Source organism: Chenopodium album, chromosome 7 (assembly GCF_948465745.1).
Source record: "Chenopodium album chromosome 7, dcCheAlbu1.1, whole genome shotgun sequence".
In the NCBI taxonomy this organism is placed as follows: domain Eukaryota; kingdom Viridiplantae; phylum Streptophyta; class Magnoliopsida; order Caryophyllales; family Amaranthaceae; genus Chenopodium; species Chenopodium album.
In genome coordinates, this window is record NC_137840.1 from 72,934,032 (window position 1) to 72,947,596 (window position 13,565).

Sequence of the window (13,565 nt, forward strand, 5' to 3'; positions counted from 1 at the left end):
CTGGCTTCATTCTTCACCAAATATTTTTCTGTCACTTTTATATTTTATATTACCTGCCTCTTGTTGATAATATATGTTATTGAGTTTCAGTACGAAAACTGTAAAAATACACAAAAGAGCAGTAATAAGGTTTACAATAATGGCTTCATTAATTAATCAATATGACTAAAAAAATTATGACTTAGACGCCTTTATGAGGACACTGCACTGTCTTCTTCACTTAATATGACCACATATTTCAAGAACAGAACAGTTCTCAAAGAGAACTTTTATCAAATGAAAGAAGAGATCAGAACTTGAAATTGTATCCTTTGATAAGAAAGCAGAACTTAGCAGCATTCCTGTCAAGATAGCCACTAGTGAAAAGATGACATTGGAAGTAGCTTCATCGGTAGATCATTACCCACAAGGGTTACATAAATCGAAGGGCCGAATCATTACAAACAAGGGTTACATAGGCTGATCCAAAACATACCAAACACTTGATGACCAGCGCCTAACCGAGGGGCCGAATCATTATCCGCAAGGGTTACATAAGTACCAAACTTTTTCACATGGATGCCCACCATGAAATCGATGTAGTTTCTCATCAGCATAACTCATGACTTCACTCTCTGATTGGTTTAAGTATATCCAATTCTCTTCCAAAAACCACTCATTGCAATCTATAATGAGGGGTCTCCCAAACATATTGCCACCTCTAGGTTAAAAAATCAGTTTGACAGGCTCAATGGCCTCTTTTTTTTATGGAAATGACAATATTTGGTGAAGAATGAAGCCAGGTAGTTCGGAAATTTGATCAATAGATCTTGATCACTTACCCAAATCTATTTTTAAATAGCCAAGAAAGTATCCCGCCTCTCAGATAAAGTCATCAGATATCTATCTCAAGTTAACTTCGACCAGATCGAAGCGGTTACAGTAAAGCAGTCTGAAATATGTGCACCAGTAAAATAATTAAAAGCCATCAATGCAATTAATAAAAAGTTCCCAGCAAGAAAAAATATATTCTTATTTCTAAAGGATTTACCTCTTTTCGTCAACTTAAGTTTTCTGTATTCAGAGGTGAGCTCTGCAAGCTCGACGACAAAAGGAGGAGCATGCACAATACAAGGTCAAAGGATGTATCCAAGCAGGTGAAGCATCCATCAGCTTACAGCATATTCACCTGTAATTTCGCACAATGAAACACCAGTCAGTAATCCTAGAACAGAAATTGTCAAGTTTTACAAAGAATCCGACTGGAAAAAAAAAATTATAAAAAAATTATTATAAAAAAAAAAAAAAAACAGATGACTTGCTGGCAAAAGATAAACGATAATTAGGGTTGAATATGCAGATTGCCAAGGCTCGAATCAAGAGCCACTCAACAAGCATACATTCTATATATATCCAGAAGAATGACACAAATTATCCGAAGCAGTCACCAGAACTTATAGATAGTTTTTGATGTTTTACTCATACCCATATAACTCTACAAGCATCTTCACCTTCAACATCGCAGATACTTGACAAGCTCCAACTTTAATAAGGAACATGCCTCAAACCATTGAAATCTACCAAATACGTAAAAAAATAGTCATCAACAACCATTCAACTTTTACAAGCGAGTTATTTGGGCCCATACCAGAGGCAGATATAAAAGACGATGTGTCCATGTTTTGCAGTACCATTCAAGTGTAATGAATGACCAAGCATCTACAAGCACTTAAATGTGTCCATCAAGTATAAAACCATATTTGAGACTAAAAGCATAGAATAAACCCACAGGCATTTGGATTAGCATGTTCTAGTTTGGTTCGGGCAATTTAATTAACCAGTTCAGGTCATATTGGCTTCAGCGTCAACGAGCTGCCAATATAGTCTAATTAGTTTTGCTACTCTTGTTTGTTTTGGTCAATATTGATTTGGTTGAGAGTGAGCTTACCTTGCCATGAGACATCTTGGGTCACTGGTTCAGCCAACTCCAATAATCAGTCTTTCCAGTTATCAAAGCAAAACACCTCAACCAGGCACTGGAGGAAAACAAGAATTGAAGTAGAAGTGTGTGCCTGGTGGAGAAGTAGGGATTGTCAGTTTGTCACTCTTTTATTCATGAAAAAAAATTAAGGAAAAAAATATCATGAAATAAGAATAATTCTAAAAAGAACTTACCAGAGTCATCAGCCCATCACAACTCATGAGATGGACCCTTATGGAAGACCTATACTTGGGATGACCTTTGGAAGCAATCGGTACTGCTGTGTTGTGTTTGCATCACCCTCAGCTAAACGGCAGGTTAGCTCATTTTCCAAAGTAGCGTAAGCATCTGCAAATGCCTGAGCAATACCAAAATTGTCAAGACAGATTGCATATAGATTTCTATTCAGAGATATGTGCCACTAAATCCAGTTGACAAAAGTCCAGGTTAACAAAAAAAAAAAGCAAACATTTTGTCTGAAACCAAAATGGCAATAGTTAATGTTAAAAAACTACTTATTGTAAAAAAGATACTAATAGTTCTCTGCTGAAACACAAATTCTAAATGTCATCATCATTTAGAACGTCGCATTATAGAGCTTGATGATAGTTTTAACCTTTTATTAATCACCTGGCTTCAGCCCTTATATAAATTGAAGCTTGATCATGATAATTGTATATATTAAATTGAAGATTTGGTCAGATCAATATATTCAAAATAAAGCCAGCCACAAAGTTACGGTATGCAGCTCAGCAAGTCACATTTCAGAAAGGAAAAAAATAATTTAAAAATATATAAATGGACCAACAAATAGATGCAAGTATGTATAAATAAATCTATGTCAAACAAACCTTGATACACTGATGAATCCGGAAGCAATTTTTCCCCACATTATTTGTTGGAAACAAAGGATCATCGATGTAGATTGGATCAATGCTACGGTAGCATGCAGGCAATATATATCAAGATTAGACAGCAATCATGCAATCATAAAATCAAGATAGCAAATCAAACAAGAATGTATGCTGATGCCACAATAGTCACTCAGTTACCTGCATCCTCTTTCTCTGTTTATATATAACCCACTCCCTTGTATTGAGACACGCATTTGTCGAGGATCAAACACATTCCTGCATCCAGTCAAGGAGTTAGAATGAACAATCCTAGATACCATCAAGATTTAATGTTTAGTCATTGAATTCAGCAGAAACAAAGATTTACACATAATATGACTAATCATCCTTCAACTCACCCAAAGAAGTAAAGAAAATCCATGAAAAGACTCCCAAGGTTCTGCAAAATATTTTACTCTATTGTTAATAAATCAAAGATATAACCCAAGTTCAACAAATATTTGGGAACACAACATATTCCAAATACCAGGTTTTGTGATAATTATTTGACAGCCTATATTACTCACAAAAGATGCACCCAAAGAAAACTGAATAAGTTATTCGGTCACATGCAAATGTCATAAATCCAAAAACCCATCTAAAATTACCCTCTCTTTTTTCTCCCTGTTAGCCCTTTTTTTTAGGATGATTTTACCAAATTATACTTCAGTTTAGCACTGAGGAATATAACTTGGTTATAGCCATCCCTACCGCTAGAACTGATCTCAGTCAACTAGTCAAAGATACTAATTTCCCTTGACTATTTCAACAAACATGGAATTAAAGAGTGTAAATATACATGATAACTTTATTTTTTTTCCTTCTACCAAAGTAATATCTTACTACAGCAACCAATTTAAGCTTAGATATTTAACCTGGACAACCAAGCCCTCTAACATTGACCAACATAAATCATTTATTGTCATGCTTCGTAAGCAAAGTTTATTTTAGGAGATTTTTTTATACTTGTGAGCAAAAATTTTGCAGACAATTGAGGATATATTAATTGATTCCAACAATTATAATATCAATATGGCCCATTCACACAGATAGCATGAAAGATCTAACATGCCAGGCAAGTGATAGATGGCTATGCATATCTAACAGATGCTCCTTTAACACAAAATGCAGCACCTGCCTGCTTTTATTATCAAATAGAAAAAATCTCCCTCAAAGTCTATCATTTTAATTAAATATATTATAAATCGTAAAGCAAATCTAATCAGGGAAAAATAAAGTCTCCAAACTTTATCGACAACCAGTAATTTCACTAAGATTCATACTTGGTTAATAGGCCGCCCATGATGATGCTCATGCTGAAGAAAACGTGTTATCAGCAAAACCTGCAAAAGATTGCAAAATAGCTAAGCTAAGCACTGCACATAATTACAAAACACTTACCAACAAATGTAAGTGCTACAGGAATTTGGTAGAAAAATAAACCAAAACAAATCACCATATTTCAATTATGATTGAAATCAGGAAACGCACAAGGAAGAGGGTAACAAAACTAAGAACAACAAAACTTGGCAAGCAATTATGTACAAGTAACAATGTAGCATAATAGAAAATCAGGTAAAATATTTACCAAACAGTATGAACTCAAGCCTCCCGAGTACGATTGATCAAGGCTACGGTCTGCTAAAAATTGCTTCAGTACCAAAGCTAGGGGAATGGCAGCAGGAAACTGGTCGGTAAGCTGTTTAACCTGCATAGCACATCTTGGAATGAAAACAATACTCATACAGGAACCCATTAATAGCTTCATCACAAACTAAACAAAAGGGATTTGTCAAGGGACCAACTAACCAAAAGCTTAAACTGATGTCCCAAGATTGGTTTATATTTTATCAGGATTTTCATTAGTTTTCCAACATAAGATTATAAGAAATTAGCAGTAACAAATAAGTAAATAGTTGAAGCAATTACTTTCAGCACCAGATTAACCATTATATATGTCCAGCAGAGAATTAGCAATTATTGTCCTGAATTTAGCATCATTATGGCCAAATAAATGACTACAAACACAACCTAACTATTTTAACAATACACTTACAGTTTGCAAGATTTTAACTGGGAACCAATAGGTTTAAAATGATGATATAATAAGAAACAACTGAAAACCGAAGTAGAATGCATACCAATTCAGTTGTTTGCAGTCCTGTATGTGAGGGTGACTTAAAACTAATGTCTAGACGAACTGATATACAATCTTTGTCACAGTTGATAACTTTTGAGTGAGTCGATTGAAGAGCACTGTCTGAACCAATAGTATCAATTTTACCAACAGATCGTCCATCATTCAGCTTATTTTGTCCCCTTAAAGAAATGTGCACAGTAGGCGCAGCAGTTGTAGTCACAAAATCATGTGGAACATCCACTACTAGCATGATAATGGGGATCTACAACAAAGGGAAAAGATTGATCATCAAAATCCGAAAGAGCAACCTCATTTGGTAGAGATATAATAAAAAAAAGAGTTGTTACCGCTGTATTCTCCACAGTCTTCAAAGAATCAGCTTTTACCCATTCCTGATTTCCCAGGTATCGAGCAGCATGCTGGAAGATTCATCATGTCAAATTAAAAATAGCTTTCTAAAAGGTCCACAATTAATCAACCACTTGAAAATTAAGCAGACAAAAGAGTAATGATAGGTAGACAAAAGTCAAGAATCAAGAAGAAAATCAGGCAGATGAAAATCAATGAGCATAACTAGACTTTGAGAGCAGCTTAACTCATAGATGAATCTCATTTGAAGGTAAAATGCCACTTATCTAAAAAGTGAAAAATACTCTATGGAAGCCAACAGCAGCAGCAAAGTATTTCATCTATCAATTAACTCAATGCCCACTACATTAAACTTAACATAAACATAAATTTTGGCATACGCATCCAATAAATGATGTCCAGGAAGTAAGAATCAACTATTTAACTACAATACTGGAGCAACAAGCAGCATAGAGTAATGAAAGGAGGTACCAACTTACAGAAGTAAGCTAAATCAATCAATCAATCAATCAAAGCCTTAATCCCAAAAGTGGGGTCGGCTAACATGAACCAAATTTGATTATTCCGTGTAGTCATCAACATATATCTTTCTCCTCCATCCCTTACGATCCAAAACTTCATCCTCACGTAAATCCATGCACTTCATATCCTTCCTCACTCCTTCCAACCAAGTCATCTTTGGTCTCCCTCTTCCTCGTTTAATCCCTCCATGGTCCCACTCTTCCACTCTTCGCACCGGTGCACCCTCGGGTCTCCGTCTTACATGTCCAAACCAACGCAGACGATTTTCCCTTAATTTATCTACAATGCCCGCCACACCTACTTTCTTGCGAATAACCTCATTTCTGATTCTATCTCTTAAAGTGTTTCCACACATCCACCTTAACATGCGCATTTCCGTAACCTCCATCTTTTTAATATGCTCTTTCTTAGAAGCCCAACATTCTGTACCATAGAGCAACACTGGTCTTATGGCAGTCCTGTAGAATTTTCCCTTCAACTTTAAGGGAATGCTGCGGTCGCATAGCACTCCCGTGGCCGCTCTCCATTTAAGCCACCCTGACTTAATCCTGTGGGTCACGTCTTGATCAATGTCACCATTCTTCTGGATGATCGACCCTAGGTACTTAAAACATTCACTCATGGTCAAATCCTTTCCATCCAAACTCACCACTTCATTGCTTGTCCCCCTCTGAGTGCCAAAACGACATACCAAATATTCAGTCTTACTCCGACTTAGCTTAAACCCTCTAGATTCCAACCTTTGCCTCCATTGCTCCAACTTGACATTAACCCCATCCTTAGTCTCATCCACCAAAACGATATCATCTGCGAACAGCATACACCATGGAACCTCATCTTGAATTGGTCTAGTTAATTCGTCTAGAACCGTTGCAAAAAGAAAAGGGCTTAATGCAGACCCTTGATGCAATCCGATTGTAATAGGGAAATCTTTTGGTGAAGTAAGCTAAATGAGTAGTTTAAAATTAAATAAATTTGGTGAAGCAATTATTCTCAATTTTTTTCATCTGCAAGCAATATGGAGCAAGATATAACAAAACACTTGGAAAAAGCAAGAAGATCAGACACTGCAGTGGACAGACATATGGTTTAGAAAAATAATCAATCAAGGACTTAGTGCTGCTTGCTCATTACATCTCTACCACGAACCCAAGTACACCAAAACTTTGAGCAATGACCAGTGTAGCAAAAGAAGAACAGAGTCATAACATCAATGGCAGTAACACCTAATTAACAACTCTATCTTAAACTTACTTGTAGACATGTTTCCTTTATGCTATTACGACCTTCTAAGATTCCAGCTTCCTTAATAGGCTCCTGGAAATGCATCAATGTACATGTTATGCCAAAACACAGAAAAGAGCACAAACTTCAAACAAGAAAGTACAAATTAAAAAAGAACAAAGAATACTCACCAAGTTTCTCACTGGAGGAAGACAAACCACAAGATCCACATCACTTGTCGGAAGGGACAAGCCGGTGGCATTGGAACCAAATATATTGGTCCTGGAACGAGGCCAGAGAACTTGGAGCGAACGTGTCACCCGCTTCACCGCCCAATTAACATAAGGTCTCCTAATTAAATTCCCGGCAGCAACCTTGATCATTACAATAGGGGGGGAAAACATTTATATGCAGCATTGCTGTAGGGAAGAGAATGTAGACTTGGGAAGCACTACAATGTTCAAAGAAACGCACACAAGCTGCATCCAAACTAAAAAAAATAACAAGATTTCAAGCAACTACCTGCTTACAAAAGTAGTCAATTTCTTCATGAAGAAGATTGTGCATTAACGGGAGAGATGCCTTCCGTTTTGAGCAATTTACCAACTCAGGTGGTTGCAGAGGAAGAGCAACATCTGGCTGCAGTTAAGTAAGGTGACAAGCTCAGATTTATTGTGAGCAATAAAGTAAAAGAAACAACAAAGAGGACTCACATACATGTTCCTGATCATGAGTTAACTGGGAGATTGCAATTAAGCGATCTTGCAGTATTGCTCCAGGCAAAGGCTGAACCATTTTCCGAGCAGCAAAGTTCTTATTTTTCCAAGATGGCCACATTACTTCCGCACCATCAACACGTAAACAAGCTTCTTCAACATTAGTCCCATCATGAAACCATCCTCTTACACCCAGGTGTCTTGGGCTGGAGCTACCAGACCTAACAATTGGAAAGCCTCTATGTTTTCTGGAGTCTCCTACAGGAGAAGGTGGAGGAGGACGGGGAGCACGTGGAACACAAAGCACTACAGGTGAAGGTGGGCGTTTAATTCTAGGATGTTCACACCTGTTTGGAGGAACGCGAGGACTTCTTAATTCACGATTACACTTGAACTCGGATCTTGATCTTTCCCTTGATATACTTGGAATTATAATAGGCCGGAGTATTGGGTAAGGAAGCGAATCTCCAGATTTGGCATCACAATCACCGGATATACTGGCCAAAGATCCTGGAAGTTTATCTTCCAACTCCAAGTCTGTCATTGTTGAGGAGCTATGAACCATTTTTCCTTCATTCCCGGACCTAACATAACCAATTGGTTGATGCCCTGGAGGCAAAGACTCGAAAGGAGAACAAAAAGGAGCAGCAGATGGGGAATTTAGTCCATTTGTACTATAAGATGATGAAAATGCAACCATGTCATCAACAGTCCTATTCATGTCAGCTTCGCGCCAAGCCCATGAACTGTCATCAGAACTAAGAGAAGGAGGGCGAGAGAAACTAGCTCCCCGATAATCAGAAGGATTCCAATACATGACGCCGCCACCAAAGAATTGATTGTAGTCCTTGCCAGAGACAGCATGGACTTCATATTCTTCTTCTGATACCCAATGGCTATCATATTCATCAGCTAACTCTTGTGCGCTTGGTGGTTCAGAGAAGTCAAAGTAGTCTGCAAAGTATTTTCTTTCTTCTTCACTACTTAAAGCGCCTTTATAAGGACTTTGGGCAGCAAAGCTTTGTTGTTTTCCAGCTTGGCGCCTTGAAATAAATGGAGAATCATAATTACAAGTCTGTACAACAGGGGACCAATCCAAACTAGCTGGTAATGGTTGTGGCATAATCCTACCCATCTGTCCTCCAATATTAGAACTTGTTTGATGCATCTGTTGTATGAAAGAATGTTGAAAATGATTTTGCCAGTTGTGACCAACTTCCAAATGCAATCGGTCTGTAGCAGGTGGAAGATGCTGTGAATTGAAGCCAGCCAAACGATTAGGGGCCACAGTAGGCCATTCATATGAGGGATAATATGCAGGAATTACAGCTTCACCATTATACCAACTCTGGTTATCTTGTTCACAGATCAGGTTTGTTTTACTTTTATCATCTACGATTTTTCCACACGATGACGTGGCATTTGTGCGGCAGAAAGCATGATCCTCATGACCATCGTCATCTTTTTGAGCAATTTGACTATTCTCATACACTGTTGCAGCCACTATAACAGGGTCTCCGTCAGAATTAGCTTCATAAACACTTTTAAATTCTGTCGTCAGTTCAACAGGACTCACATCAGATTCCGCTAAATGATTATCAGTTTCCATGTTGGGAACTACAGCATTCTTCAGCTTATTCGAAAGCAAATGACAGTTAATCCTGGGACGATGTTGGTCTTCCACAGAAGATGTTATATCACCTCGTTCAGAGCTACACAGATTGACCTCAGTACATCCAGCCTTACCGTAGCAAGGAGCTAAATTCTGCTGACCATTCAGACAACTAATAGAAGCTTCATTTGACAACTTTTTCACACCAGCAGCGTGATCCATAGAGATATGTTCTTTCTCACATTGTGTGGTGGTACAGGAAGAGAAAGCAGTCTGTGTTTCAGCTGAAGTGTTGTGGACTTTACTTGCAGAATCCGGCTTCCCACGCAACTTCTTTTTATTTTGTTTTCCCTTCTTTGCAGAAGAAGTTTGTGACCTCTCAGGAGCCGACGTCTGGTCCTTTACCTGTTTATGTCAGTGTTTCAGTAGTCTAAAAAGATTAATTAAAAAAAAAAAGAATTCAATTTTCAAGAAGGCAGTCGACCAAAACAAATACTACACTGTGCAACCTAACATTATTTTTTTCCCCAAAGAGAGGGCATTATACATCCACTAACTCCCTTAAGATTCCCCACCCCCCACGTTGCTCAACAGGTTGATGCAAGCATGCCCAAAACTAGATTCATTGCCTAGAAATATCTGAATTCATAAGTAACAAAATCATTTTTTCTCTATTATAAAACTGATCCGCAACAAAAGCAAAAGAAGGAGAGAGAAATACCTCAAGAGTCTTGTCAAGTACAAAGTCATTATTGCAATTCCTTATAGCTGGATTTATCTTTTTGGAATTACGATTCTTTCCCTTCTTCTTACGTTGAGTTCCACCCTGCTTCTCCTTTGATTTATTTGCCACTATATTATGGTTCTCCTCATCCATTAGTTCAAATTTAATGTAATCAAGTGAAACAGCCATAAGTAATCCTCTCAATTTCCTCAATATACCATCTGCAATCATATTTACAGAATCCAAAGAGCTGAAAAAGATCTTCTCCTTATTAAAGTTATCATGAGGGCAAGTTAGTGCCATTTCAATTATAACCTGAAGCACAAACAACCGATTCACGACATGCCTTAATGTGGTAGGTGGCCTGGAAGAAGGTGAAACTAGATCAGATGTCAAGCCTAATTCTGCTCGTCTTTGTAAATGCTCTGTAGTGGGTGCATTCTGATCTCTGTATCTCACAGATTGCTCCTCCGCTAAACCGAAATTCCACAATTCGTCCTCCATGCTCCCATCAGCGCCTTTTAAGATTTCACCCGTCTGAAAACTTAGAGTAGTCAGAAGTCAGACTATAGTTCAGCAATGGCCAAAGTCCAAGGCAGCAACTTCATATTTTTCATACAAAAAATCCCCTATACCAAGTACCTATATACTTTACAAGAAAAGCTTGAGTCCTTCCCAACCATAAGCTCAAAAGAAAGCCGTATAGCAGAAAAAGTCATCGTCACTTAACCTCCAGACTTGCCAAGCTTTTTTTAGTAAAGCATGGCTATGGTATCTTGGAAATTGGGATAGAAGCTTCTTTCTTTAATATTGGACCATCAAGGTATTTGTAACATAAAAATTAGAGAACCAGGCAAGTAGTTTTACAAATAAGTGAGTTTGCATAGACTTCCATTGTCAATGCCTATGTTCTAAAAACCACCTCCATGCTCCAGGAGGTAAGCATTCTCCAGATAGCCTCAATTAGTCAGTCATACCTTGCAACCCACATATAGATTTGTAACATTGCATCAGCTGCGTCATCTGCGTCTAAAAAGGAGAAAAAAAACTAGGACCGGGAGAATGAAAAAGAAGATAAACTAACTCTTCTGAGAAAAATTAGATTGTTTCTTCAAGAGAGCACTATATCCTTCTAACAACAGCATCTTTCAAATCCTTTAGAAAAATTAATCGTGAAATGTCTATAAAGCAAGTCAAAGTTAATAAATAAATATAAAAAAATAAAAAAAGGGGGCATACTTCTCAGTTCTCACTTATCCTAACAAAAATCTTCTCTGAGTGACAAAGAGAGTCACAAATACATTACCAAAACACAAAACATGTAGGTTAACATTGGGGTTTTGGACCCTAATATTTAATTTGGCTGAATATGTTGAATACTTTAGAATGAAGGAATGGACAATGGTTGACCTATTTCATATTTTCATACGCTTGTAAAAGAAGGGCAAACATACTCTTTTTTGAGCTATGCAAGAAAAGAAGAGTTCCCCAGCATTCAGCATTTGGGTTTCTTGACTCTCCAAACATCTACAGTCATACAACCTAAAGCTACTTGATTCCAACATAGTTTCAAATCATTTCCATCTAGTACTTCGTTTAACACTACAATGCACTCGACTCTTTCCAACAAATACCATGAATATTAACCTTGCTTCCTCAAATCCAAAATGCAAGTGTTTTTAGCCAATTGATTTAGATCCCTTCATACAAGTCATTCAACCATATCAATGCAACATTATTGTTTTTCTTATAATACAGTAACAAATTGAAATAACAATATAGGTCATTCCACAATTCAAATACTAACATAGAATGCCACTCCACAAACCAATGCAATTCAAACATATTCAAACCAATTCTTATAATTTGAATCAAAGGGAGTAAATTAAGTTAAATGACTGTATCAAAAAACTTATAAATTGGAGGACATACCATAGATTTCGCGGTCTTCCCCAAAACCATCCGAAACACCTTCCTTTTCATCCCATCATCCAACTTCTCCCACCAATCAATACACCCTTTCTTCCTCCAATACGCATTTACCCCCAATCCAACAGCACTGTTAGCCTTCTCTTTCAACTTCACCCCTCTCTTCTTCCCACCATTACCATTCACCCACGCCAACCTCAACGCCACCTCAACCCGATTCGCCACAAACGCCTCCAGACTATAATAGCCTTTACCCTTCAACCACCCCAACTCAGGCCACTCATTCCCCAACTCAACCCAGTCCGAATTCGACCCATTTAAAAAACCCGAGTCCGAAACCCGGTCCATAACCCGAACAAACTGATCAAAATCCTCAAGAAACCCCTCACGAAACGTCACCGTATCAAGGGTTTGAGCACCCGAAGAAACCCCAGAACACTCAGAAGAGGAAAAGAGAAGAATCGACGATCGAAGCAAACGACTCGACTCATTGGAATCAGCAACTCGAGCGAGTAACCCACGAGATCGGCGAGTACAAATGGTGGGTAGAGAATCCTCTGAAGGAAGGTCAGGGAGGAGGAAGAAGGTGACGTGAGAAGAGAGAAAGAGGTGGGAACGCATGCGAAGGAGAAGCTGAGTGAAAGTGGGGTCGACAATGGTGAGGTGGGCCAGTCTTTGGGGAGGAGAGAGAGAAGAAAACCATTTCAAAATGGCGGATTTATCTGGGTTCGGGTTTGGGTTTAGGGTCGGGTTTTTGTAGAGAGAGATGTAAGAAGGTAAGATGTCGATGATTTGCTTGGAATCCATTGATGCGGGTGGTTTAGACGGCGGAGATGAGCGTTGATTGTGTGATATCTCCATTGAACTGTAACACCAGCTAACACAGGTAGGAGGAGAGAGAAAGGAGAAGACTGTTGTTTTTGATCGCCGAAATGTATGGAGCGTTGTTTTATTTTGTTTATTTAATTAATTTATTTAACTACTCGTAATTCATTCATTTCTTTGGTTTATGGCACGGATTACAAGTTTTACAACTACAAGTACTTATTTTGGCATGTCTAACTTTTTAAACTTGTTCATGTATTTAGGCGTTGTTTGGCAATTGACTGTTGGTCATTGGTTGTTGATTGTCGGCTGTTTTAGTTGGCTAATTTAACTGGCTGTTTAGATTGGCTTTGAATTGACTGTTTGACTAAAGTTGTAGGGTTTGGTAAATTGGCTTATTGGGTGCTAGCTGTTGTTAAACTACACTAACTAAATTATTGATTATAGATAATAATTTTTTATAACTAATTATAATTTAAATTAATTAATTATTGGTTATTAATTAATAATAATTGTATTAGTTATAAATTTATAATTATCAATAATAATGTACTACGGAGTATAAATTACTAATACTTTAAATACTAATTATTAAACACTAATAATTTATGTTTCAAAGAAATTATTAATTATCAAATATTTAATTATCAA

The 13,565-nt window shown here is 37.6% G+C and overlaps 1 protein-coding gene across 3 annotated transcripts; it reads right to left on the minus strand.

Annotated features, from left to right (window-relative positions):
* Positions 1-277: 277 nt before the first annotated feature.
* Positions 278-13,020, minus strand: LOC145639482 (uncharacterized). Of its 3 annotated transcripts, none has more exons than XM_081690733.1 (18): positions 12,093-13,020; positions 10,158-10,697; positions 7,826-9,841; positions 7,631-7,747; positions 7,300-7,482; positions 7,139-7,201; positions 5,341-5,412; positions 4,995-5,255; positions 4,442-4,561; positions 4,137-4,196; positions 3,213-3,253; positions 3,013-3,090; positions 2,812-2,896; positions 2,155-2,318; positions 1,928-2,051; positions 1,465-1,556; positions 1,031-1,168; positions 278-931 (listed from the first exon to the last, which is right to left on the minus strand). In XM_081690733.1, exons 1-14 carry the CDS (start codon positions 12,948-12,950, stop codon positions 2,193-2,195), a joined length of 4,620 nt encoding a protein of 1,539 aa, XP_081546859.1. In that variant the 5' UTR covers positions 12,951-13,020; the 3' UTR covers positions 278-931; positions 1,031-1,168; positions 1,465-1,556; positions 1,928-2,051; positions 2,155-2,192. The 3 variants fall into 3 exon arrangements, with proteins under 3 accessions (XP_081546859.1, XP_081546861.1, XP_081546860.1); XM_081690735.1 differs by having other exon boundaries at positions 10,158-10,704; positions 12,093-12,213; XM_081690734.1 differs by lacking the exon at positions 1,465-1,556.
* Between the last annotated feature and the right edge of the window lie 545 nt (positions 13,021-13,565).

Excerpts from the sequence above, each read along its gene's own strand:
- LOC145639482 (XM_081690734.1), bottom strand. The coding sequence starts at position 12,950 with ATGGAGATATCACACAATCAACGCTCATCTCCGCCGTCTAAACCACCC. Across the intron at positions 4,197-4,441 it reads GCTTGAGTTCATACTGTTTG|GTTTTGCTGATAACACGTTT; the intron begins GTAAATATTTTA and ends AATCTTTTGCAG. Across the intron at positions 2,897-3,012 it reads AACAGAGAAAGAGGATGCAG|CATTGATCCAATCTACATCG; the intron begins GTAACTGAGTGA and ends ATGCTACCGTAG.